Source organism: Bombina bombina, chromosome 10 (assembly GCF_027579735.1).
Source record: "Bombina bombina isolate aBomBom1 chromosome 10, aBomBom1.pri, whole genome shotgun sequence".
Classification (NCBI taxonomy): Eukaryota; Metazoa; Chordata; class Amphibia; order Anura; family Bombinatoridae; genus Bombina; species Bombina bombina.
The window spans coordinates 217,087,017-217,114,577 of record NC_069508.1 but is presented as its reverse complement, the minus strand read 5'-3'; the positions used below and the strand labels follow the sequence as shown (position 1 = coordinate 217,114,577).

At 38.5% G+C, this 27,561-nt stretch overlaps 1 protein-coding gene across 1 annotated transcript in view; it reads right to left on the bottom strand.

Annotated features, from left to right (window-relative positions):
* SGIP1 (SH3GL interacting endocytic adaptor 1) overlaps positions 1-27,561 on the bottom strand; it is a 1,342,240-nt gene that overhangs the window by 1,004,958 nt on the left and 309,721 nt on the right. The window contains exon 5 of the mRNA XM_053693689.1: positions 25,926-25,983. Coding sequence (XP_053549664.1) covers positions 25,926-25,983 — 58 coding nt within the window. The remainder of the gene's footprint in view (positions 1-25,925; positions 25,984-27,561) is intronic.

Genomic DNA, 27,561 nt, shown 5'->3' with positions numbered 1-27,561 from the left:
ATCAATGCAAGTATCCCCGCTAGCTTATCCCCAGAAATACTCTGTATATATTGTTACCGATGCACCAGGGAACTCTGGGTAATCAATGCAAGTATCCCCCCTTGCTTATGTCCAGAAGTACTCTGTATATATTGTTACCAATACACCAGGGAACTCTGGGTAATCAATGCAAGTATCCCCGCTTGCTTATCCCCAGAAGTACTCTGTATATATTGTTACCAATACACCAGGGAACTCTGGGTAATCAATGCAAGTATCCCCGCTTGCTTATCCCCAGAAGTAACATAGTAACATAGTAGATAAGGTTGAAAAAAGATTGAAGTCCATCGAGTTCAACCTATACAAATCTAAAATACTTACAAAAAGCTCCAGTTAAGCTTAAATAACCCCACTAAAAGGTGACCCATTTAATACTAGCAATCATATCCATGAATTTTGTTTATATACAGAAATGTATCCAGACTATTTTTAAATGTATCTATGGTATTGGCATTCACTACCTCCTTTGGTAATGAGTTCCACAATTTTATTGCTCTTACAGTGAAAAAACATTTCCGTTGCAGGAGATTAAATCTCCTTTCCTGCAACCTTAAATTATGACCTCTTGTCATAAACAATTTTCTTGGAATAAACAGAGCTTCTGTCATCTCTGTATATGGGCCTTGAATATATTTATATAAAGTAATCATGTCACCTCTCGAGCGCCTTTTATCTAAAGAAAAAAGACCCAGTTTGGCTAGCCTCTCCTCATAGGTTAATTTCTCCAATCCCCTTATTAGCTTTGTGGCCCTTCTCTGAACTTTTTCTAGTTCTGTAATATCTTTTTTTGCGATCGGTCCCCAGAACTGCACTCCAAACTCAAGGTGAGGTCTTACCAGAGCTTTATATAGTGACAGAATTATACTTTCCTCCTTTGAATCAATGCCTCTTAATAGATGCAAGTATCTTATTAGCCTTTAAAGCCGCTGCCCTGCATTGTACACCCATCTTTAGCTTGTTATCTATTACTACTCCCAAATCCCTTTCCTCCTGTGTTTGGTTAAGTCTTGTCCCATTTAAAAAATACGTTGCCTGCTTATTTTTACTTCCAAAATGTAGAACCTTGCATTTTTCCGTATTAAATCTCATTTTCCATTTACTTGCCCATAGTTCTAATTTTTGCAAATCCCTTTGTAATGAGAGTTCGTCCTCCTCTGACCTAATGACCTTACTTAACTTAGTATCATCTGCAAAAATAGAGATGTCGCTACTTAATCCTTGCTCCAAGTCATTTATAAAAATATTAAAAAGAACAGGGCCCAGTACTGATCCCTGGGGGACGCCACTGTTTACCTTTGTCCAATCTGAATATGATCCATTTACTACTACTTGTTGCTCCCTATCTTTAATCCAGTTATTTATCCATGAGCTAACATTTTCAGCTATTCCCAGTCCCTTAATTTTGTGCATTAATCTCTCATGTGGCACTGTATCAAATGCCTTTGCAAAATCTAAGTATATCACATCAACTGATTCCCCTTTATCTATGCTTTTACTTACTTCCTCGTAGAATCTAATTATATTAGTTTGACATGATCTATTTCTCACAAAGCCATGCTGATTAGAATTTATAATCTTGTTTACATGAATATGCTCATCAATATAATCCCTTATAATCCCTTCAAATATCTTCCCCACTATTGATGTCAGACTAACTGGTCTATAGCTTCCTGGATCATCCCTGCTTCCCTTTTTGAAGAGTGGCACCACATCAGCTTTACGCCAATCCTGGGGTACCATGCCTGAGGATAATGAGTCTTGAAAAATTAAGAGTAGAGGTTTGTCTATAACATTGCTAAGTTCCCTTAACACCCTTGGGTGTATTCCATCTGGGCCTGGAGTTTTATTTACCTTAATATTATCTAGTTTTTTCCTGATATCCTCTAAACATAACCCAGTTAATGGTATGGACTGGCATATTCTATTTTGTTCCAAATTATCATCCAATGGTTCCTCTCTTGTGTATACTGAAGAAAAAAACTGGTTTAGTATCTCAGCCTTCTCCGTCATTTAGCATGTATTTGTTGATATGTATATTTATTTAACACATTTTTAAATATTATCCATTTATTCTCTGTATTTTTATTCGAGAAAACATTGTCCCAATTTATATTATTTAATGAATTCCTTAAATCGTTGAATTTTGCTTTCTTGAAATTAAAAGTCTTAGTTAAACCTTTATGACACTGCATATGAAAAGAGATTTCAAATGTGACCATGTTATGATCACTGTTACCCAAATGTTCTTTAACTTATATGTTTGATATTATATCTGTATTGTTTGAAATCACTAAATCTAATATAGCGTTACTCCTAGTTGGCTCCTCTATTAATTGTGACAAGAAGTTATCCCTGAGAACATTTATAAATCTATCCCCCTTACCTGAATTACTAGTTTCATTGGCCCAGTTTAAATCAGGGTAGTTAAAATCTCCCATAATTACAGCACTGTTATTAGCAGCCTTACCTATTTGGATAAGTAGTTGAGTTTCCTCCGGGTCACTAATGTTGGGGGACTTGTAGCAGGTTCCTAGTAATATTTTTTTAGGATTTTTCCCCCCACTCTTTATTTCAACCCACAGGGTCTCTACATTGTCACTTGTATCATGAATATCTTCCCTTATTGTAGGTATAAGGTTAGGTTTAATATACATGCAGATTCATCCACCCCTTTTATTATTCCTGTCCCTCCTAAATAAAGTATACCCCTCTAAGTTAACTGCCCAGTTGTGAATCATCCCACCAAGTTTCAGTTATACTGATAACATCATAGTCCTCTTCTGCAACTAAGAGCGTCAGCTCCCCCATTTTACCCGTCATGCTTCTTGCATTTGTTGCCATACATTTCATTTTCATGTGCTTTCTGCTGCTACTTGGTGTACTTTCCTCTATACTTTCTAATGTGACATTTCTTAAGTCATCCCTTCCTTGAGATATTAAGGGAGTGACATATTCACAGACTGATCTCTCTGTTCTATTGTGTTCTGACCCTCCCCCCTTTGCCTAGTTTAAAAGGTTCTCTAAACGTGCTACCATCCTTTCCCACAACACACCTGCACCCATGTCATTCAGGTGCAATCCATCCTTACTGTACAAATTGTACCCTAGTGAAAAATCAGCCCAGTGTTCTAAAAAGTCAAACCCCTCATTTTTACACCATGTTTTTAACCATGAATTAACAGACCTTAGCTCCTTCTGCCTTACTGAGTTAACACACGACACTGGTAATATCTCAGAAAATATTACTTTGGAGGTCCTTGCTTTAAGCTTGCTACCTAACTCCCTGAAGTCATTTTTTAGGACTCTCCATCTCCCACTGATTCCTTCATTAGTACCAATATGCACCATGACTGCAGGATCAGACCCACATCCATCTAACAATCTATCAATACGCTCCACAATATGCCTAACACGAGCCCCTGGAAGACAGCAAACTGTTCTATGTAAAGGGTCTGGATGACAAATTACCCTATCAACCTTCCTAATAATAGAGTCTGCTACCACCAACATCTGCCTCAGGCCCTGACTTGTATGCCCCTCTCCCACGACTGAAGGACTGCCCACCATAGGATGCTGCTCTTCCACAACTAAAGGGCTGTTCACTATACTAGGCAAACCAGCCCTCTCTGATACTGCCACCCCCAAACTGATATCCTCAACATCTTCACTTAATCTGGCAAATCTATTGGGGTGTACCAGCTCAGAACAGGCCTGTCTCTTCCGCTTACCTTTACTTCACCCTCTAACTGTGACCAAGCTACATCCTGGAGTCTCCTCATCTGAATCCTCCCCATTCCCACTACTGGAACCATTAACAACCAGCTCAGTCCTATTCATTTCCCTTTCAAGTGTCTGAATTTCATGTCGTGTTGCAATTCGTTCCTCCAGATCCCCAATACGAGTTTCTAAAGAGATAATATGCTTACACTTGCCACAAACATAATCCCAGAAGCGGCTGCTCCAGTGATGCAAACATGTGGCAAGCTGTACACTGAATGAGATTCTCACACATTCTTAATAAAAGGTTTAACTTAAAAATATGAAATAATTATATTTCCCCTTGGTCACGCCAAATCCTTGTTTGCCTAACTACCTTGGTTAGCTAACTATTATACTTAAACAGACAATCTTACTTTAACAGAGAATCAATAGAGCAGGCTCAACAGAGTTACTGTGCTAAATATAAAGGCGTGCTAGGCCCACACAGGTGAAAATAATCCCACCCCTAATTACCCACACAGACAGAAAAAAATAAAAACAAATAATGGAATAGTAGAAATAGTCATTTTTCTTTTTTTTAAAATGCAACCCTTGCAAAGCAAATAATTTAAAAATGAGCTTGGTTAGCTAACTATTATTTAAACAGACAATCTTACTTTAACAGAGAATCAATACAACAGACCCAATTAGTACTCTGTATATATTGTTACTAATGCACCAGGGAACTCTGGGTAATCAATATAAGTATCCCCGCTTGCTTATCCCCAGAAGTACTCTGTATATATTGTTACTAATGCACCAGGGAACTCTGGGTAATCAATATAAGTATCCCTGCTTGCTTATCCCCAGAAGTACTCTGTATATATTGTTACTAATGCACCAGGGAACTCTGGGTAATCAATATAAGTATCCCTGCTTGCTTATCCCTAGAAGTACTCTGTATATATTGTTACTAATGCACCAGGGAACTCTGGGTAATCAATGCGAGTATCCCCGCTTGCTTATCAACAGAAGTACTCTGTATATATTGTTACTAATGCACCAGGGAACTCTGGGTAATCAATGCGAGTATTCCAGCTTGCTTATCCCCAGAAGCAGAACTTTTTTTTACTTTTTTTTTAGTTAAAAATTTTTTGCAGGTCATTTTGAAATATAAATCAGTTTTAAATCGTTCATAAACAATATTTATTTCAAACATAATAAACAAAAATATTTTTGTTTTAAACTAACTTTAACTTCTGTAATGTAACATCAGAAATATTTCATACAACTCAGATTAAACATGGATGGTAAAAAACACTTACATGTAGCAGCTGCATCACACATTTTACATGTGTGACTTAAATAAAAAAACATTCACATGTAGCAGCAGCAATGCATCACAATAGGACAAGCTACATGTGAATGTTTTTTCTTTGTTTTGTTTTTTTAAGTCACATGTAAAATTAAAAAAATATTTTATAGTGCACTGCTTGGTGTACTGTTTTATACTGATGCTGTGATGCAGATACCACTGACCCTATAACCAGCCCTCCTCTGGCTATACCCATGTGCCAGTGTCACTACTGTGTCATTATATAGCGCTGGGTGTTATTATACTGATGCAGATACCACTGACCCTATAACCAGCCCTCCTCTGGCTATACGCATGTGCCAGTGTCACTACTGTGTCATTATATAGCGCTGGGTGTTATTATACTGATGCAGATACCACTGACCCTATAACCAGCCCTCCTCTGGCTATACCCATGTGCCAGTGTCACTACTGTGTCATTATATAGCACTGGGTGTTATTATACTGATGCAGATACCACTGACCCTATAACCAGCACTCCTCTGGCTATACGCATGTGCCAGTGTCACTACTGTGTCATTATATAGAGCTGAGTGTTATTATACGGTGATGCAGATACCACTGACCCTATAAACAGCCCTCCTCTGACTATACCCATGTGCCAGTGTCACTACTGTGTCATTATATAGCGCTGGGTGTTATTATACTGATGCAGATACCACTGACCCTATAACCAGCCCTCCTCTGGCTATACGCATGTGCCAGTGTCACTACTGTGTCATTATATAGCGCTGGGTGTTATTATACTGATGCAGATACCACTGACCCTATAACCAGCACTCCTCTGGCTATACGCATGTGCCAGTGTCACTACTGTGTCATTATATAGCGCTGGGTGTTATTATACGGTGATGCAGATACCACTCCTATAACCAGCCCTCCTTTGGCTACCTATATACCCATGTGCCAGTCACTAGAACTACTGTGTCATATAGTAGTGCTTGGTGGTATTATACTGGTGATGCAGATATACCACTGATCCTATACCAGCCCTCCTCTGGCTATACCCATCCATGTACCAGTGCTGTGTCACTACTGTGTCATATAGCTAATACAGTATATAGACAGACACACATATAGATAGATTATAGATAGAGATAGATATATTAGCAAATCTCAAACATAAGGATCATGGGCAGGAAAATATGTGAACCGGTATAAATACTGGCACGCATCACACCTTGTAAAAGTAAAATATGTGAACCGGTATAAATACTGGCACGCATCACACCTTGTAAAAGTAAAATATGTGAACCGGTATAAATACTAGCACGCATCACACCTTGTAAAAGTAAAATATGTGAACCGGTATAAATACTGGCACGCATCACACCTTGTAAAAGTAAAATATGTGAACCGGTATAAATACTGGCACGCATCACACCTTGTAAAAGTAAAATATGTGAACCGGTATAAATACTGGCACGCATCACACCTTGTAAAAGTAAAATATGTGAACCGGTATAAATACTGGCACGCATCACACCTTGTAAAAGTAAAATATGTGAACCGGTATAAATACTGGCACGCATCACACCTTGTAAAAGTAAAATATGTGAACCGGTATAAATACTGGCACGCATCACACCTTTTAAAAGTAAAATATGTGAACCGGTATAAATACTGGCACGCATCACACCTTGTAAAAGTAAAATATGTGAACCGGTATAAATACTGGCACGCATCACACCTTGTAAAAGTAAAATATGGGGAAGTGATACAAAAAGAGCAGAGGGAGAATTAGCAGGTTAAAAGAGAAAGATGAAAAAGGGGAAAGAGGTGTAACAAAGAATGAGAGAGCTAACTTAAAAAGAGAGTGGGGTGAAAATGGGAAGAGATGAGTGAGGGGAGATAGAGCTGAGACAGAGAAAGAAAGATAAGTGGGAAAGATGAGAAAGAGAAATGAGTTGTATGAGAGATGTGAGACAGATAATGAGAGAGAGAGAACATACAGATGAGAGAGAGAAATGAGTTACATGAGAGATGTGAGACAGATAATGAGAGAGAGAACATACAGATGAGAGAGAGAAATGAGTTACATGAGAGATGTGAGACAGATAATGAGAGAGAACATACAGATGAGAGAGAGAAATGAGTTGTATGAGAGATGTGAGACAGATAATGAGAGAGAGAGAACATACAGATGAGAAAGAGAAATGAGTTGTATGAGAGATGTGAGACAGATAATGAGAGAGAGAACATACAGATGAGAGAGAGAAATGAGTTACATGAGAGATGTGAGACAGATAATGAGAGAGAGAACATACAGATGAGAGAGAGAAATGAGTTACATGAGAGATGTGAGACAGATAATGAGAGAGAGAGAACATACAGATGAGAGAGAGAAATGAGTTACATGAGAGATGTGAGACAGATAATGAGAGAGAGAGAACATACAGATGAGAGAGAGAAATGAGTTGTATGAGAGATGTGAGACAGATAATGAGAGAGAGAACATACAGATGAGAGAGAGAAATGAGTTGTATGAGAGATGTGAGACAGATAATGAGAGAGAGAACATACAGATGAGAGAGAGAAATGAGTTGTATGAGAGATGTGAGACAGATAATGAGAGAGAGAACATACAGATGAGAGAGAGAAATGAGTTACATGAGAGATGTGAGACAGATAATGAGAGAGAGAACATACAGATGAGAGAGAGAAATGAGTTACATGAGAGATGTGAGACAGATAATGAGAGAGAGAACATACAGATGAGAGAGAGAAATGAGTTACATGAGAGATGTGAGACAGATAATGAGAGAGAGAACATACAGATGAGAGAGAGAAATGAGTTGTATGAGAGATGTGAGACAGATAATGAGAGAGAGAACATACAGATGAGAGAGAGAAATGAGTTGTATGAGAGATGTGAGACAGATAATGAGAGAGAGAACATACAGATGAGAGAGAGAAATGAGTTGTATGAGAGATGTGAGACAGATAATGAGAGAGAGAGAACATACAGATGAGATAGAGAAATGAGTTACATGAGAGATGTGAGACAGATAATGAGAGAGAGAGAACATACAGATGAGAGAGAGAAATGAGTTACATGAGAGATGTGAGACAGATAATGAGAGAGAGAGAACATACAGATGAGAGAGAGAAATGAGTTGTATGAGAGATGTGAGACAGATAATGAGAGAGAGAACATACAGATGAGAGAGAGAAATGAGTTGTATGAGAGATGTGAGACAGATAATGAGAGAGAGAACATACAGATGAGAGAGAGAAATGAGTTGTATGAGAGATGTGAGACAGATAATGAGAGAGAGAGAACATACAGATGAGATAGAGAAATGAGTTGTATGAGAGATGTGAGACAGATAATGAGAGAGAGAGAACATACAGATGAGAGAGAGAAATGAGTTACATGAGAGATGTGAGACAGATAATGAGAGAGAGAGAACATACAGATGAGAGAGAGAAATGAGTTGTATGAGAGATGTGAGACAGATAATGAGAGAGAGAACATACAGATGAGAGAGAGAAATGAGTTGTATGAGAGATGTGAGACAGATAATGAGAGAGAGAACATACAGATGAGAGAGAGAAATGAGTTACATGAGAGATGTGAGACAGATAATGAGAGAGAGAACATACAGATGAGAGAGAGAAATGAGTTGTATGAGAGATGTGAGACAGATAATGAGAGAGAGAGAACATACAGATGAGAAAGAGAAATGAGTTACATGAGAGATGTGAGACAGATAATGAGAGAGAGAGAACATACAGATGAGAGAGAGAAATGAGTTGTATGAGAGATGTGAGACAGATAATGAGAGAGAGAACATACAGATGAGAGAGAGAAATGAGTTGTATGAGAGATGTGAGACAGATAATGAGAGAGAGAACATACAGATGAGAGAGAGAAATGAGTTACATGAGAGATGTGAGACAGATAATGAGAGAGAGAACATACAGATGAGAGAGAGAAATGAGTTACATGAGAGATGTGAGACAGATAATGAGAGAGAGAACATACAGATGAGAGAGAGAAATGAGTTACATGAGAGATGTGAGACAGATAATGAGAGAGAGAACATACAGATGAGAGAGAGAAATGAGTTGTATGAGAGATGTGAGACAGATAATGAGAGAGAGAACATACAGATGAGAGAGAGAAATGAGTTACATGAGAGATGTGAGACAGATAATGAGAGAGAGAACATACAGATGAGAGAGAGAAATGAGTTGTATGAGAGATGTGAGACAGATAATGAGAGAGAGAACATACAGATGAGAGAGAGAAATGAGTTGTATGAGAGATGTGAGACAGATAATGAGAGAGAGAACATACAGATGAGAGAGAGAAATGAGTTACATGAGAGATGTGAGACAGATAATGAGAGAGAGAACATACAGATGAGAGAGAGAAATGAGTTACATGAGAGATGTGAGACAGATAATGAGAGAGAGAACATACAGATGAGAGAGAGAAATGAGTTGTATGAGAGATGTGAGACAGATAATGAGAGAGAGAACATACAGATGAGAGAGAGAAATGAGTTACATGAGAGATGTGAGACAGATAATGAGAGAGAGAACATACAGATGAGAGAGAGAAATGAGTTACATGAGAGATGTGAGACAGATAATGAGAGAGAGAACATACAGATGAGAGAGAGAAATGAGTTGTATGAGAGATGTGAGACAGATAATGAGAGAGAGAACATACAGATGAGAGAGAGAAATGAGTTGTATGAGAGATGTGAGACAGATAATGAGAGAGAGAACATACAGATGAGAGAGAGAAATGAGTTACATGAGAGATGTGAGACAGATAATGAGAGAGAGAACATACAGATGAGAGAGAGAAATGAGTTACATGAGAGATGTGAGACAGATAATGAGAGAGAGAGAACATACAGATGAGAGAGAGAAATGAGTTACATGAGAGATGTGAGACAGATAATGAGAGAGAGAACATACAGATGAGAGAGAGAAATGAGTTACATGAGAGATGTGAGACAGATAATGAGAGAGAGAGAACATACAGATGAGAGAGAGAAATGAGTTACATGAGAGATGTGAGACAGATAATGAGAGAGAGAACATACAGATGAGAGAGAGAAATGAGTTGTATGAGAGATGTGAGACAGATAATGAGAGAGAGAGAACATACAGATGAGAGAGAGAAATGAGTTGTATGAGAGATGTGAGACAGATAATGAGAGAGAGAACATACAGATGAGAGAGAGAAATGAGTTGTATGAGAGATGTGAGACAGATAATGAGAGAGAGAACATACAGATGAGAGAGAGAAATGAGTTACATGAGAGATGTGAGACAGATAATGAGAGAGAGAGAACATACAGATGAGAGAGAGAAATGAGTTGTATGAGAGATGTGAGACAGATAATGAGAGAGAGAACATACAGATGAGAGAGAGAAATGAGTTGTATGAGAGATGTGAGACAGATAATGAGAGAGAGAGAACATACAGATGAGAGAGAGAAATGAGTTACATGAGAGATGTGAGACAGATAATGAGAGAGAGAGAACATACAGATGAGAGAGAGAAATGAGTTGTATGAGAGATGTGAGACAGATAATGAGAGAGAGAGAACATACAGATGAGAGAGAGAAATGAGTTGTATGAGAGATGTGAGACAGATAATGAGAGAGAGAACATACAGATGAGAGAGAGAAATGAGTTGTATGAGAGATGTGAGACAGATAATGAGAGAGAGAACATACAGATGAGAGAGAGAAATGAGTTACATGAGAGATGTGAGACAGATAATGAGAGAGAGAGAACATACAGATGAGAGAGAGAAATGAGTTACATGAGAGATGTGAGACAGATAATGAGAGAGAGAACATACAGATGAGAGAGAGAAATGAGTTACATGAGAGATGTGAGACAGATAATGAGAGAGAGAGAACATACAGATGAGAGAGAGAAATGAGTTGTATGAGAGATGTGAGACAGATAATGAGAGAGAGAGAACATACAGATGAGATAGAGAAATGAGTTGTATGAGAGATGTGAGACAGATAATGAGAGAGAGAGAACATACAGATGAGAGAGAGAAATGAGTTACATGAGAGATGTGAGACAGATAATGAGAGAGAGAGAACATACAGATGAGAGAGAGAAATGAGTTACATGAGAGATGTGAGACAGATAATGAGAGAGAGAGAACATACAGATGAGAGAGAGAAATGAGTTGTATGAGAGATGTGAGACAGATAATGAGAGAGAGAACATACAGATGAGAGAGAGAAATGAGTTTTATGAGAGATGTGAGACAGATAATGAGAGAGAGAACATACAGATGAGAGAGAGAAATGAGTTGTATGAGAGATGTGAGACAGATAATGAGAGAGAGAACATACAGATGAGAGAGAGAAATGAGTTGTATGAGAGATGTGAGACAGATAATGAGAGAGAGAGAACATACAGATGAGAGAGAGAAATGAGTTACATGAGAGATGTGAGACAGATAATGAGAGAGAGAGAACATACAGATGAGAGAGAGAAATGAGTTGTATGAGAGATGTGAGACAGATAATGAGAGAGAGAACATACAGATGAGAGAGAGAAATGAGTTACATGAGAGATGTGAGACAGATAATGAGAGAGAGAACATACAGATGAGAGAGAGAAATGAGTTACATGAGAGATGTGAGACAGATAATGAGAGAGAGAGAACATACAGATGAGAGAGAGAAATGAGTTACATGAGAGATGTGAGACAGATAATGAGAGAGAGAACATACAGATGAGAGAGAGAAATGAGTTACATGAGAGATGTGAGACAGATAATGAGAGAGAGAACATACAGATGAGAGAGAGAAATGAGTTGTATGAGAGATGTGAGACAGATAATGAGAGAGAGAGAACATACAGATGAGAGAGAGAAATGAGTTGTATGAGAGATGTGAGACAGATAATGAGAGAGAGAACATACAGATGAGAGAGAGAAATGAGTTGTATGAGAGATGTGAGACAGATAATGAGAGAGAGAACATACAGATGAGAGAGAGAAATGAGTTGTATGAGAGATGTGAGACAGATAATGAGAGAGAGAGAACATACAGATGAGAGAGAGAAATGAGTTACATGAGAGATGTGAGACAGATAATGAGAGAGAGAGAACATACAGATGAGAGAGAGAAATGAGTTGTATGAGAGATGTGAGACAGATAATGAGAGAGAGAGAACATACAGATGAGAGAGAGAAATGAGTTGTATGAGAGATGTGAGACAGATAATGAGAGAGAGAACATACAGATGAGAGAGAGAAATTAGTTGTATGAGAGATGTGAGACAGATAATGAGAGAGAGAACATACAGATGAGAGAGAGAAATGAGTTACATGAGAGATGTGAGACAGATAATGAGAGAGAGAGAACATACAGATGAGATAGAGAAATGAGTTGTATGAGAGATGTGAGACAGATAATGAGAGAGAGAGAACATACAGATGAGAGAGAGAAATGAGTTACATGAGAGATGTGAGACAGATAATGAGAGAGAGAGAACATACAGATGAGAGAGAGAAATGAGTTGTATGAGAGATGTGAGACAGATAATGAGAGAGAGAGAACATACAGATGAGATAGAGAAATGAGTTGTATGAGAGATGTGAGACAGATAATGAGAGAGAGAGAACATACAGATGAGAGAGAGAAATGAGTTACATGAGAGATGTGAGACAGATAATGAGAGAGAGAGAACATACAGATGAGAGAGAGAAATGAGTTACATGAGAGATGTGAGACAGATAATGAGAGAGAGAACATACAGATGAGAGAGAGAAATGAGTTACATGAGAGATGTGAGACAGATAATGAGAGAGAGAACATACAGATGAGAGAGAGAAATGAGTTGTATGAGAGATGTGAGACAGATAATGAGAGAGAGAGAACATACAGATGAGAGAGAGAAATGAGTTACATGAGAGATGTGAGACAGATAATGAGAGAGAGAGAACATACAGATGAGATAGAGAAATGAGTTGTATGAGAGATGTGAGACAGATAATGAGAGAGAGAACATACAGATGAGAGAGAGAAATGAGTTACATGAGAGATGTGAGACAGATAATGAGAGAGAACATACAGATGAGAGAGAGAAATGAGTTACATGAGAGATGTGAGACAGATAATGAGAGAGAGAACATACAGATGAGAGAGAGAAATGAGTTACATGAGAGATGTGAGACAGATAATGAGAGAGAGAGAACATACAGATGAGAGAGAGAAATGAGTTGTATGAGAGATGTGAGACAGATAATGAGAGAGAGAACATACAGATGAGAGAGAGAAATGAGTTACATGAGAGATGTGAGACAGATAATGAGAGAGAGAACATACAGATGAGAGAGAGAAATGAGTTACATGAGAGATGTGAGACAGATAATGAGAGAGAGAACATACAGATAAGAAATTCCTGTTTTGTTACATTATATATGGGGTCACATTTTTCTTTATTCCGACTTCCTCATTGACTTGACAAATACCAGTAAGGGGTCAGGTTCCTTGCCCACTAAACTAATATACCAGTCGTGTGTTATACATAACAATATCTAAAGTGCAATTTAAATATAAAGTCCGTTTCCGTTGATGCTTTGCTTTACAAACAGCCCCAGGGGTATATAATACATCTGCTGCCTGTGACTTTATGTGCTTTTATGATATCACAGAAAACATAGCACTCCAGTGTCGCGCTATGGAGGGAGGGGCGAGTGTCAGTGTGCAGGTCTGCAGGAGCTGAACACCGGTACGTGAGACATTTAGAGATCCCCCCCCAGCTGCCTTCTCTGCAAACACTTGTAACCCTTCTCCTCCCCGCTCAAAGTGTTAATAGCACCGCACGGGAAAAAGCGTTATCCCTGCTGCGGTCTGCTTGTGAACACTGGTAGCTTAATAGAGATGTGAGTGGGCGGAGTTCCGGGAATTGCCGATTCCCATTTTTGATAATCAATCACCATTGCCAAATTAGACACAACCAACTGGTATAAGCTTTAGCGGTAGTGTGGTAAAAAAAAGAACATGAAAAGAAGCTAGCACTGGGCACACATTCACAAAAAATGTTTACAGCCTGGGCGCGGGTTTCAGTAGAGAGGGGGTGACCGCCTCAGTTTTAAGCAACGCTAGCTTCTTTCCATGTTCTTTTTTTTACCACACTACCGCTAAAGCTTATACCAGGTGGTTGTGTCTAATTTGGCAATGGTGATTGATTATCAAAAATGGGAATCGGCCATTCCCGGAACTCCCCCACACACATCTCTATCAGTGTTCACAAGCAGACTGCAGCAGGGATAACACTTTTTTTTCCTGTGCAGTGCTATTAACACTTTGAGCGGAGAGGAGAAGGGTTACAAGTGCTTGCGTCCACAATATAAATTGCGCATCCCTGGCTGCACACTTACCTCAGTCGCAGAATCAGACGTTCTGACGGCTAAAAGTAACAAATTAAGTTATAGCAGCAAAGCATCTAAAAAAATGTATCAATTTCATGAGCAGCAGCCAATAATGTGAAGTAAAAATGCGCCGGTTGCAATGCACAATAATAATAAAAAATAAAAAAAAACCTGTTAAAGAAAATTATGTGCTTAACAGAACTGGCCATTCTTTCTGCAGGCAGGCTCCACTTTCTGCGATATTATCGCAGATCGCACTATGTTCTGCCTTGGGGCCCAGAAGTACTCTGTATATATTGTTACTAATGCACCAGGGAACTCTGGGTAATCAATATAAGTATCCCCGCTTGCTTATCCCCAAAAGTAATCTGTATATATTGTTACTAATGCACCAGGGAACTCTGGGTAATCAATATAAGTATCCCCGCTTGCTTATCCCCAGAAGTAATCTGTATATATTGTTACTAATGCACTAGGGAACTCTGGGTAATCAATATAAGTATCCCCGCTTGCTTATCCCCAAAAGTAATCTGTATATATTGTTACTAATGCACCAGGGAACTCTGGGTAATCAGTATAAGTATCCCTGCTTGCTTATCCCCAAAAGTACTCTGTATATATTGTTACTAATGCACCAGGGAACTCTGGGTAATCAGTATAAGTATCCCTGCTTGCTTATCCCCAAAAGTAATCTGTATATATTGTTACTAATGCACCAGGGAACTCTGGGTAATCAATATAAGTATCCCCGCTTGCTTATCCCCAAAAGTAATCTGTATATATTGTTACTAATGCACCAGGGAACTCTGGGTAATCAATATAAGTATCCCCGCTTGCTTATCCCCAAAAGTAATCTGTATATATTGTTACTAATGCACTAGGGAACTCTGGGTAATCAATATAAGTATCCCCGCTTGCTTATCCCCAGAAGTAATCTGTATATATTGTTACTAATGCACTAGGGAACTCTGGGTAATCAATATAAGTATCCCCGCTTGCTTATCCCCAAAAGTAATCTGTATATATTGTTACTAATGCACTAGGGAACTCTGGGTAATCAATATAAGTATCCCCGCTTGCTTATCCCCAAAAGTAATCTGTATATATTGTTACTAATGCACCAGGGAACTCTGGGTAATCAATATAAGTATCCCCGCTTGCTTATCCCCAGAAGTAATCTGTATATATTGTTACTAATGCACCAGGGAACTCTGGATAATCAATATAAGTATCCCCGCTTGCTTATCCCCAAAAGTAATCTGTATATATTGTTACTAATGCACCAGGGAACTCTGGGTAATCAATATAAGTATCCCCGCTTGCTTATCCCCAAAAGTAATCTGTATATATTGTTACTAATGCACCAGGGAACTCTGGGTAATCAATATAAGTATCCCCGCTTGCTTATCCCCAGAAGTAATCTGTATATATTGTTACTAATGCACCAGGGAACTCTGGGTAATCAATATAAGTATCCCCGCTTGCTTATCCCCAGAAGTAATCTGTATATATTGTTACTAATGCACCAGGGAACTCTGGGTAATCAGTATAAGTATCCCTGCTTGCTTATCCCCAAAAGTACTCTGTATATATTGTTAGCGATGCACCAGGGAACTCTGGGTAATCAATATAAGTATCCCCGCTTGCTTATCCCCAGAAGTAATCTGTATATATTGTTACTAATGCACCAGGGAACTCTGGGTAATCAGTATAAGTATCCCTGCTTGCTTATCCCCAAAAGTACTCTGTATATATTGTTACTAATGCACCAGGGAACTCTGGGTAATCAGTATAAGTATCCCTGCTTGCTTATCCCCAAAAGTAATCTGTATATATTGTTACTAATGCACCAGGGAACTCTGGGTAATCAATATAAGTATCCCCGCTTGCTTATCCCCAGAAGTAATCTGTATATATTGTTACTAATGCACCAGGGAACTCTGGGTAATCAATATAAGTATCCCCGCTTGCTTATCCTCAGAAGTAATCTGTATATATTGTTACTAATGCACTAGGGAACTCTGGGTAATCAATATAAGTATCCCCGCTTGCTTATCCCCAAAAGTAATCTGTATATATTGTTACTAATGCACCAGGGAACTCTGGGTAATCAGTATAAGTATCCCCGCTTGCTTATCCCCAAAAGTACTCTGTATATATTGTTACTAATGCACCAGGGAACTCTGGGTAATCAGTATAAGTATCCCTGCTTGCTTATCCCCAAAAGTAATCTGTATATATTGTTACTAATGCACCAGGGAACTCTGGGTAATCAATATAAGTATCCCCGCTTGCTTATCCCCAGAAGTAATCTGTATATATTGTTACTAATGCACCAGGGAACTCTGGGTAATCAATATAAGTATCCCCGCTTGCTTATCCCCAGAAGTACTCTGTATATATTGTTACTAATGCACCAGGGAACTCTGGGTAATCAATATAAGTATCCCCGCTTGCTTATCCCCAGAAGTAATCTGTATATATTGTTACTAATGCACTAGGGAACTCTGGGTAATCAATATAAGTATCCCCGCTTGCTTATCCCCAAAAGTAATCTGTATATATTGTTACTAATGCACCAGGGAACTCTGGGTAATCAATATAAGTATCCCCGCTTGCTTATCCCCAAAAGTAATCTGTATATATTGTTACTAATGCACCAGGGAACTCTGGGTAATCAATATAAGTATCCCCGCTTGCTTATCCCCAAAAGTAATCTGTATATATTGTTACTAATGCACCAGGGAACTCTGGGTAATCAGTATAAGTATCCCCGCTTGCTTATCCCCAAAAGTAATCTGTATATATTGTTACTAATGCACCAGGGAACTCTGGGTAATCAATATAAGTATCCCCGCTTGCTTATCCCCAGAAATACTCTGTATATATTGTTACTAATGCACCAGGGAACTCTGGGTAATCAATATAAGTATCCCCGCTTGCTTATCCCCAGAAGTAATCTGTATATATTGTTACTAATGCACCAGGGAACTCTGGGTAATCAATATAAGTATCCCAGCTTGCTTATCCCCAGAAGTACTCTGTATATATTGTTACTAATGCACCAGGGAACTCTGGGTAATCAATATAAGTATCCCCGCTTGCTTATCCTCAGAAGTAATCTGTATATATTGTTACTAATGCACTAGGGAACTCTGGGTAATCAATATAAGTATCCCCGCTTGCTTATCCCCAGAAGTAATCTGTATATATTGTTACTAATGCACCAGGGAACTCTTGGTAATCAATATAAGTATCCCCGCTTGCTTATCCCCAGAAGTAATCTGTATATATTGTTACTAATGCACCAGGGAACTCTGGGTAATCAATATAAGTATCCCCGCTTGCTTATCCCCAAAAGTAATCTGTATATATTGTTACTAATGCACCAGGAAACTCTGGGTAATCAATATAAGTATCCCCGCTTGCTTATCCCCAAAAGTAATCTGTATATATTGTTACTAATGCACCAGGGAACTCTGGGTAATCAATATAAGTATCCCCGCTTGCTTATCCCCAGAAGTAATCTGTATATATTGTTACTAATGCACCAGGGAACTCTGGGTAATCAATATAAGTATCCCCGCTTGCTTATCCCCAGAAGTACTCTGTATATATTGTTACTAATGCACCAGGGAACTCTGGGTAATCAATATAAGTATCCCCGCTTGCTTATCCCCAAAAGTAATCTGTATATATTGTTACTAATGCACCAGGGAACTCTGGGTAATCAATATAAGTATCCCCGCTTGCTTATCCCCAAAAGTAATCTGTATATATTGTTACTAATGCACCAGGGAACTCTGGGTAATCAATATAAGTATCCCCGCTTGCTTATCCCCAGAAGTAATCTGTATATATTGTTACTAATGCACTAGGGAACTCTGGGTAATCAATATAAGTATCCCCGCTTGCTTATCCCCAGAAGTAATCTGTATATATTGTTACTAATGCACCAGGGAACTCTGGGTAATCAGTATAAGTATCCCTGCTTGCTTATCCCCAGAAGTAATCTGTATATATTGTTACTAATGCACCAGGGAACTCTGGGTAATCAATATAAGTATCCCCGCTTGCTTATCCCCAGAAGTAATCTGTATATATTGTTACTAATGCACCAGGGAACTCTGGATAATCAATATAAGTATCCCCGCTTGCTTATCCTCAGAAGTAATCTGTATATATTGTTACTAATGCACTAGGGAACTCTGGGTAATCAATATAAGTATCCCCGCTTGCTTATCCCCAAAAGTAATCTGTATATATTGTTACTAATGCACCAGGGAACTCTGGGTAATCAGTATAAGTATCCCTGCTTGCTTATCCCCAAAAGTACTCTGTATATATTGTTACTAATGCACCAGGGAACTCTGGGTAATCAGTATAAGTATCCCTGCTTGCTTATCCCCAAAAGTAATCTGTATATATTGTTACTAATGCACCAGGGAACTCTGGGTAATCAATATAAGTATCCCCGCTTGCTTATCCCCAGAAGTAATCTGTATATATTGTTACTAATGCACCAGGGAACTCTGGGTAATCAATATAAGTATCCCCGCTTGCTTATCCTCAGAAGTAATCTGTATATATTGTTACTAATGCACTAGGGAACTCTGGGTAATCAATATAAGTATCCCCGCTTGCTTATCCCCAAAAGTAATCTGTATATATTGTTACTAATGCACCAGGGAACTCTGGGTAATCAGTATAAGTATCCCTGCTTGCTTATCCCCAAAAGTACTCTGTATATATTGTTACTAATGCACCAGGGAACTCTGGGTAATCAGTATAAGTATCCCTGCTTGCTTATCCCCAAAAGTAATCTGTATATATTGTTACTAATGCACCAGGGAACTCTGGGTAATCAATATAAGTATCCCCGCTTGCTTATCCCCAGAAGTAATCTGTATATATTGTTACTAATGCACTAGGGAACTCTGGGTAATCAATATAAGTATCCCCGCTTGCTTATCCCCAAAAGTAATCTGTATATATTGTTACTAATGCACCAGGGAACTCTGGGTAATCAGTATAAGTATCCCTGCTTGCTTATCCCCAGAAGTAATCTGTATATATTGTTACTAATGCACCAGGGAACTCTGGGTAATCAATATAAGTATCCCCGCTTGCTTATCCCCAAAAGTAATCTGTATATATTGTTACTAATGCACCAGGGAACTCTGGGTAATCAATATAAGTATCCCCGCTTGCTTATCCCCAGAAGTACTCTGTATATATTGTTACTAATGCACCAGGGAACTCTGGGTAATCAATATAAGTATCCCCGCTTGCTTATCCCCAAAAGTAATCTGTATATATTGTTACTAATGCACCAGGGAACTCTGGGTAATCAATATAACTATCCCCGCTTGCTTATCCCCAAAAGTAATCTGTATATATTGTTACTAATGCACCAGGGAACTCTGGGTAATCAATATAAGTATCCCCGCTTGCTTATCCCCAGAAGTAATCTGTATATATTGTTACTAATGCACTAGGGAACTCTGGGTAATCAATATAAGTATCCCCGCTTGCTTATCCCCAGAAGTAATCTGTATATATTGTTACTAATGCACCAGGGAACTCTGGGTAATCAGTATAAGTATCCCTGCTTGCTTATCCCCAGAAGTAATCTGTATATATTGTTACTAATGCACCAGGGAACTCTGGGTAATCAATATAAGTATCCCCGCTTGCTTATCCCCAGAAGTAATCTGTATATATTGTTACTAATGCACCAGGGAACTCTGGATAATCAATATAAGTATCCCCGCTTGCTTATCCTCAGAAGTAATCTGTATATATTGTTACTAATGCACTAGGGAACTCTGGGTAATCAATATAAGTATCCCCGCTTGCTTATCCCCAAAAGTAATCTGTATATATTGTTACTAATGCACCAGGGAACTCTGGGTAATCAGTATAAGTATCCCTGCTTGCTTATCCCCAAAAGTACTCTGTATATATTGTTACTAATGCACCAGGGAACTCTGGGTAATCAGTATAAGTATCCCTGCTTGCTTATCCCCAAAAGTAATCTGTATATATTGTTACTAATGCACCAGGGAACTCTGGGTAATCAATATAAGTATCCCCGCTTGCTTATCCCCAGAAGTAATCTGTATATATTGTTACTAATGCACCAGGGAACTCTGGGTAATCAATATAAGTATCCCCGCTTGCTTATCCACAGAAGTAATCTGTATATATTGTTACTAATGCACTAGGGAACTCTGGGTAATCAATATAAGTATCCCCGCTTGCTTATCCCCAAAAGTAATCTGTATATATTGTTACTAATGCACCAGGGAACTCTGGGTAATCAGTATAAGTATCCCTGCTTGCTTATCCCCAAAAGTAATCTGTATATATTGTTACTAATGCACCAGGGAACTCTGGGTAATCAATATAAGTATCCCCGCTTGCTTATCCCCAGAAGTAATCTGTATATATTGTTACTAATGCACCAGGGAACTCTGGGTAATCAATATAAGTATCCCCGCTTGCTTATCCCCAAAAGTAATCTGTATATATTGTTACTAATGCACTAGGGAACTCTGGGTAATCAGTATAAGTATCCCCGCTTGCTTATCCCCAAAAGTAATCTGTATATATTGTTACTAATGCACCAGGGAACTCTGGGTAATCAATATAAGTATCCCCGCTTGCTTATCCCCAGAAGTAATCTGTATATATTGTTACTAATGCACTAGGGAACTCTGGGTAATCAATATAAGTATCCCCGCTTGCTTATCCCCAAAAGTAATCTGTATATATTGTTACTAATGCACCAGGGAACTCTGGGTAATCAATATAAGTATCCCCGCTTGCTTATCCCCAGAAGTAATCTGTATATATTGTTACTAATGCACTAGGGAACTCTGGGTAATCAATATAAGTATCCCCGCTTGCTTATCCCCAGAAGTAATCTGTATATATTGTTACTAATGCACCAGGGAACTCTGGGTAATCAGTATAAGTATCCCTGCTTGCTTATCCCCAGAAGTAATCTGTATATATTGTTACTAATGCACCAGGGAACTCTGGGTAATCAATATAAGTATCCCCGCTTGCTTATCCCCAGAAGTAATCTGTATATATTGTTACTAATGCACCAGGGAACTCTGGATAATCAATATAAGTATCCCCGCTTGCTTATCCTCAGAAGTAATCTGTATATATTGTTACTAATGCACTAGGGAACTCTGGGTAATCAATATAAGTATCCCCGCTTGCTTATCCCCAAAAGTAATCTGTATATATTGTTACTAATGCACCAGGGAACTCTGGGTAATCAGTATAAGTATCCCTGCTTGCTTATCCCCAAAAGTACTCTGTATATATTGTTACTAATGCACCAGGGAACTCTGGGTAATCAGTATAAGTATCCCTGCTTGCTTATCCCCAAAAGTAATCTGTATATATTGTTACTAATGCACCAGGGAACTCTGGGTAATCAATATAAGTATCCCCGCTTGCTTATCCCCAGAAGTAATCTGTATATATTGTTACTAATGCACCAGGGAACTCTGGGTAATCAATATAAGTATCCCCGCTTGCTTATCCTCAGAAGTAATCTGTATATATTGTTACTAATGCACTAGGGAACTCTGGGTAATCAATATAAGTATCCCCGCTTGCTTATCCCCAAAAGTAATCTGTATATATTGTTACTAATGCACCAGGGAACTCTGAGTAATCAGTATAAGTATCCCTGCTTGCTTATCCCCAAAAGTACTCTGTATATATTGTTACTAATGCACCAGGGAACTCTGGGTAATCAGTATAAGTATCCCTGCTTGCTTATCCCCAGAAGTAATCTGTATATATTGTTACTAATGCACTAGGGAACTCTGGGTAATCAATATAAGTATCCCCGCTTGCTTATCCCCAAAAGTAATCTGTATATATTGTTACTAATGCACCAGGGAACTCTGGGTAATCAATATAAGTATCCCCGCTTGCTTATCCCCAGAAGTAATCTGTATATATTGTTACTAATGCACCAGGGAACTCTGGGTAATCAATATAAGTATCCCCGCTTGCTTATCCCCAGAAGTAATCTGTATATATTGTTACTAATGCACTAGGGAACTCTGGGTAATCAATATAAGTATCCCCGCTTGCTTATCCCCAAAAGTAATCTGTATATATTGTTACTAATGCACCAGGGAACTCTGGGTAATCAGTATAAGTATCCCTGCTTGCTTATCCCCAGAAGTAATCTGTATATATTGTTACTAATGCACCAGGGAATTCTGGGTAATCAATATAAGTATCCCCGCTTGCTTATCCCCAAAAGTAATCTGTATATATTGTTACTAATGCACCAGGGAACTCTGGGTAATCAATATAAGTATCCCCGCTTGCTTATCCCCAAAAGTAATCTGTATATATTGTTACTAATGCACCAGGGAACTCTGGGTAATCAGTATAAGTATCCCCGCTTGCTTATCCCCAAAAGTAATCTGTATATATTGTTACTAATGCACCAGGGAACTCTGGGTAATCAATATAAGTATCCCCGCTTGCTTATCCCCAGAAGTACTCTGTATATATTGTTACTAATGCACCAGGGAACTCTGGGTAATCAATATAAGTATCCCCGCTTGCTTATCCCCAGAAGTAATCTGTATATATTGTTACTAATGCACTAGGGAACTCTGGGTAATCAATATAAGTATCCCCGCTTGCTTATCCCCAGAAGTACTCTGTATATATTGTTACTAATGCACTAGGGAACTCTGGGTAATCAATATAAGTATCCCCGCTTGCTTATCCCCAAAAGTAATCTGTATATATTGTTACTAATGCACCAGGAAACTCTGGGTAATCAATATAAGTATCCCCGCTTGCTTATCCCCAAAAGTAATCTGTATATATTGTTACTAATGCACTAGGGAACTCTGGGTAATCAATATAAGTATCCCTGCTTGCTTATCCCCAGAAGTAATCTGTATATATTGTTACTAATGCATCAGGGAACTCTGGGTAATCAATATAAGTATCCCCGCTTGCTTATCCCCAAAAGTAATCTGTATATATTGTTACTAATGCACCAGGGAACTCTGGGTAATCAATATAAGTATCCCCGCTTGCTTATCCCCAAAAGTAATCTGTATATATTGTTACTAATGCACCAGGAAACTCTGGGTAATCAATATAAGTATCCCCGCTTGCTTATCCCCAAAAGTAATCTGTATATATTGTTACTAATGCACCAGGGAACTCTGGGTAATCAATATAAGTATCCCCGCTTGCTTATCCCCAGAAGTACTCTGTATATATTGTTACTAATGCACCAGGGAACTCTGGGTAATCAATATAAGTATCCCCGCTTGCTTATCCCCAAAAGTAATCTGTATATATTGTTACTAATGCACCAGGGAACTCTGGGTAATCAATATAAGTATCCCTGCTTGCTTATCCCCAGAAGTAATCTGTATATATTGTTACTAATGCACCAGGGAACTCTGGGTAATCAATATAAGTATCCCCGCTTGCTTATCCCCAGAAGTACTCTGTATATATTGTTACTAATGCACCAGGGAACTCTGGGTAATCAATATAAGTATCCCCGCTTGCTTATCCCCAAAAGTAATCTGTATATATTGTTACTAATGCACCAGGGAACTCTGGGTAATCAATATAAGTATCCCCGCTTGCTTATCCCCAGAAGTACTCTGTATATATTGTTACTAATGCACCAGGGAACTCTGGGTAATCAATATAAGTATCCCCGCTTGCTTATCCCCAAAAGTAATCTGTATATATTGTTACTAATGCACTAGGGAACTCTGGGTAATCAATATAAGTATCCCCGCTTGCTTATCCCCAGAAGTAATCTGTATATATTGTTACTAATGCACCAGGGAACTCTGGGTAATCAATATAAGTATCCCAGCTTGCTTATCCCCAGAAGTAATCTGTATATATTGTTACTAATGCACCAGGGAACTCTGGGTAATCAATATAAGTATCCCCGCTTGCTTATCCTCAGAAGTACTCTGTATATATTGTTAGCGATGCACCAGGGAACTCTGAATAATCAATGCAAGTATCCCCGCTTTCTTATGCCCAGAAGTACTCTGTATATATTGTTACTAATGCATCAGGGAACTCTGGGTAATCAATATAAGTATCCCCGCTTGCTTATCCCCAGAAGTACTCTGTATATATTGTTACTAATGCACCAGGGAACTCTGGGTAATCAATATAAGTATCCCCGCTTGCTTATCCCCAGAAGTAATCTGTATATATTGTTACTAATGCACCAGGGAACTCTGGGTAATCAATATAAGTATCCCCGCTTGCTTATCAACAGAAGTACTCTGTATATATTGTTACTAATGCACCAGGGAACTCTGGGTAATCAATATAAGTATCCCCGCTTGCTTATCCCCAGAAGTACTCTGTATATATTGTTACTAATGCACTAGGGAACTCTGGGTAATCAATATAAGTATCCCCGCTTGCTTATCCCCAAAAGTAATCTGTATATATTGTTACTAATGCATCAGGGAACTCTGGGTAATCAATATAAGTATCCCCGCTTGCTTATCCCCAGAAGTACTCTGTATATATTGTTACTAATGCACCAGGGAACTCTGGGTAATCAATATAAGTATCCCCGCTTGCTTATCCCCAGAAGTACTCTGTATATATTGTTACTAATGCACCAGGGAACTCTGGGTAATCAATATAAGTATCCCCGCTTGCTTATCCTCAGAAGTAATCTGTATATATTGTTACTAATGCACCAGGGAACTCTGGGTAATCAATATAAGTATCCCCGCTTGCTTATCCCCAGAAGTACTCTGTATATATTGTTACTAATGCACCAGGGAACTCTGGGTAATCAATATAAGTATCCCCGCTTGCTTATCCCCAGAAGTACTCTGTATATATTGTTACTAATGCACCAGGGAACTCTGGGTAATCAATATAAGTATCCCCGCAAGTACTCTGTATATATTGTTAGCGATGCACCAGGGAACTCTGGGTAATCAATGCAAGTATCCCCGCTTGCTTATCCCCAGAAATACTCTGTATATATTGTTACTAATGTACCAGGGAATATATGCAAATATCTCAAGCTGGTGTATTGGTAACAATGTATACAGAGTACTTCTGAAGAAAAGCAGATTCACCCCAGAGCAGCAAATGATGGTGATTGGTGGATGCATGCGTACGGTGCTTTTGATTGGCTCACCGGCCGTGTTCTACACAGCACTGGCAATGCATTGCAGGTCACAGGTTTAGTTTATAAAACATTTTCAAGGGAAAGCCCATAATTATCAAGGAGTAATCGTGTAATCTTTAAATATTCTTAAGAATAAAAACAGTTTAAATTTATTAGAATGCCCTCTTCATGGGCCAAATACATCTGATTGCTTAGAGAGTGGCAGCAAACTGTGAATATTAGCAAAGGATATAGCCAGGTTCCATGTCCGGCCTGATACTGTAGCCTTCGTCATCAACTTCAGGAGAGTTCTAGAATAAAGTATAAAGCGTGTGAGTCATTCTGCGCATCCGTGTGTAATGTGCTTGTGAAACTGATACTAGAATAAAGTATAAAGCATGTGACACATTCTGTACATCCGTGTGTAATGTGCTTGTGAATCTGATACTAGAATAAAGTATAAAGCATGTGACACATTCTGTACATCCGTATGTAATGTGCTTGTGAATCTGATACTAGAATAAAGTATAAAGCATGTGACACATTCTGTACATCCGTGTGTAATGTGCGTGTGAATCTGATACTAGAATAAAGTATAAAGCATGTGACACATTCTGTACATCCGTGTGTAATGTGCTTGTGAATCTGATACTAGAATAAAGTATAAAGCATGTGACACATTCTGTACATCCGTGTGTAATGTGCTTGTGAAACTGATACTAGAATAAAGTATAAAGCATGTGACACATTCTGTACATCCGTGTGTAATGTGCGTGTGAATCTGATACTAGAATAAAGTATAAAGCATGTGACACATTCTGTGCATCCGTGTGTAATGTGCTTGTGAATCTGATACTAGAATAAAGTATAAAGCATGTGACACATTCTGTACATCCGTGTGTAACGTGCGTGTGAATCTGATACTAGAATAAAGTATAAAGCATGTGACACATTCTGTACATCCGTGTGTAATGTGCGTGTGATTCTGATACTAGAATAAAGTATAGAGCATGTGACACATTCTGTACATCCGTGTGTAATGTGCGTGTGAAACTGATACTAGAATAAAGTATAAAGCATGTGACACATTCTGTACATCCGTGTGTAATGTGCGTGTGAATCTGATACTAGAATAAAGTATAAAGCATGTGACACATTCTGTACATCCGTGTGTAACGTGCTTGTGAATCTGATACTAGAATAAAGTATAAAGCATGTGACACATTCTGTACATCCGTGTGTAATGTGCTTGTGATTCTGATACTAGAATAAAGTATAAAGCATGTGACACATTCTGTACATCCGTGTGTAATGTGCTTGTGAATCTGATACTAGAATAAAGTATAAAGCATGTGACACATTCTGTACATCCGTGTGTAATGTGCTTGTGAATCTGATACTAGAATAAAGTATAAAGCATGTGACACATTCTGTACATCCGTGTGTAATGTGCTTGTGAATCTGATACTAGAATAAAGTATAAAGCATGTGACACATTCTGTGCATCCGTGTGTAATGTGCTTGTGAATCTGATACTAGAATAAAGTATAAAGCATGTGACACATTCTGTACATCCGTGTGTAATGTGCTTGTGAATCTGATACTAGAATAAAGTATAAAGCATGTGACACATTCTGTACATCCGTGTGTAATGTGCATGTGAATCTGATACTAGAATAAAGTATAAAGCATGTGACACATTCTGTACATCCGTGTGTAATGTGCTTGTGAATCTGATACTAGAATAAAGTATAAAGCATGTGACACATTCTGTACATCCGTGTGTAATGTGCTTGTGAATCTGATACTAGAATAAAGTATAAAGCATGTGACACATTCTGTACATCCGTGTGTAATGTGCTTGTGATTCTGATACTAGAATAAAGTAT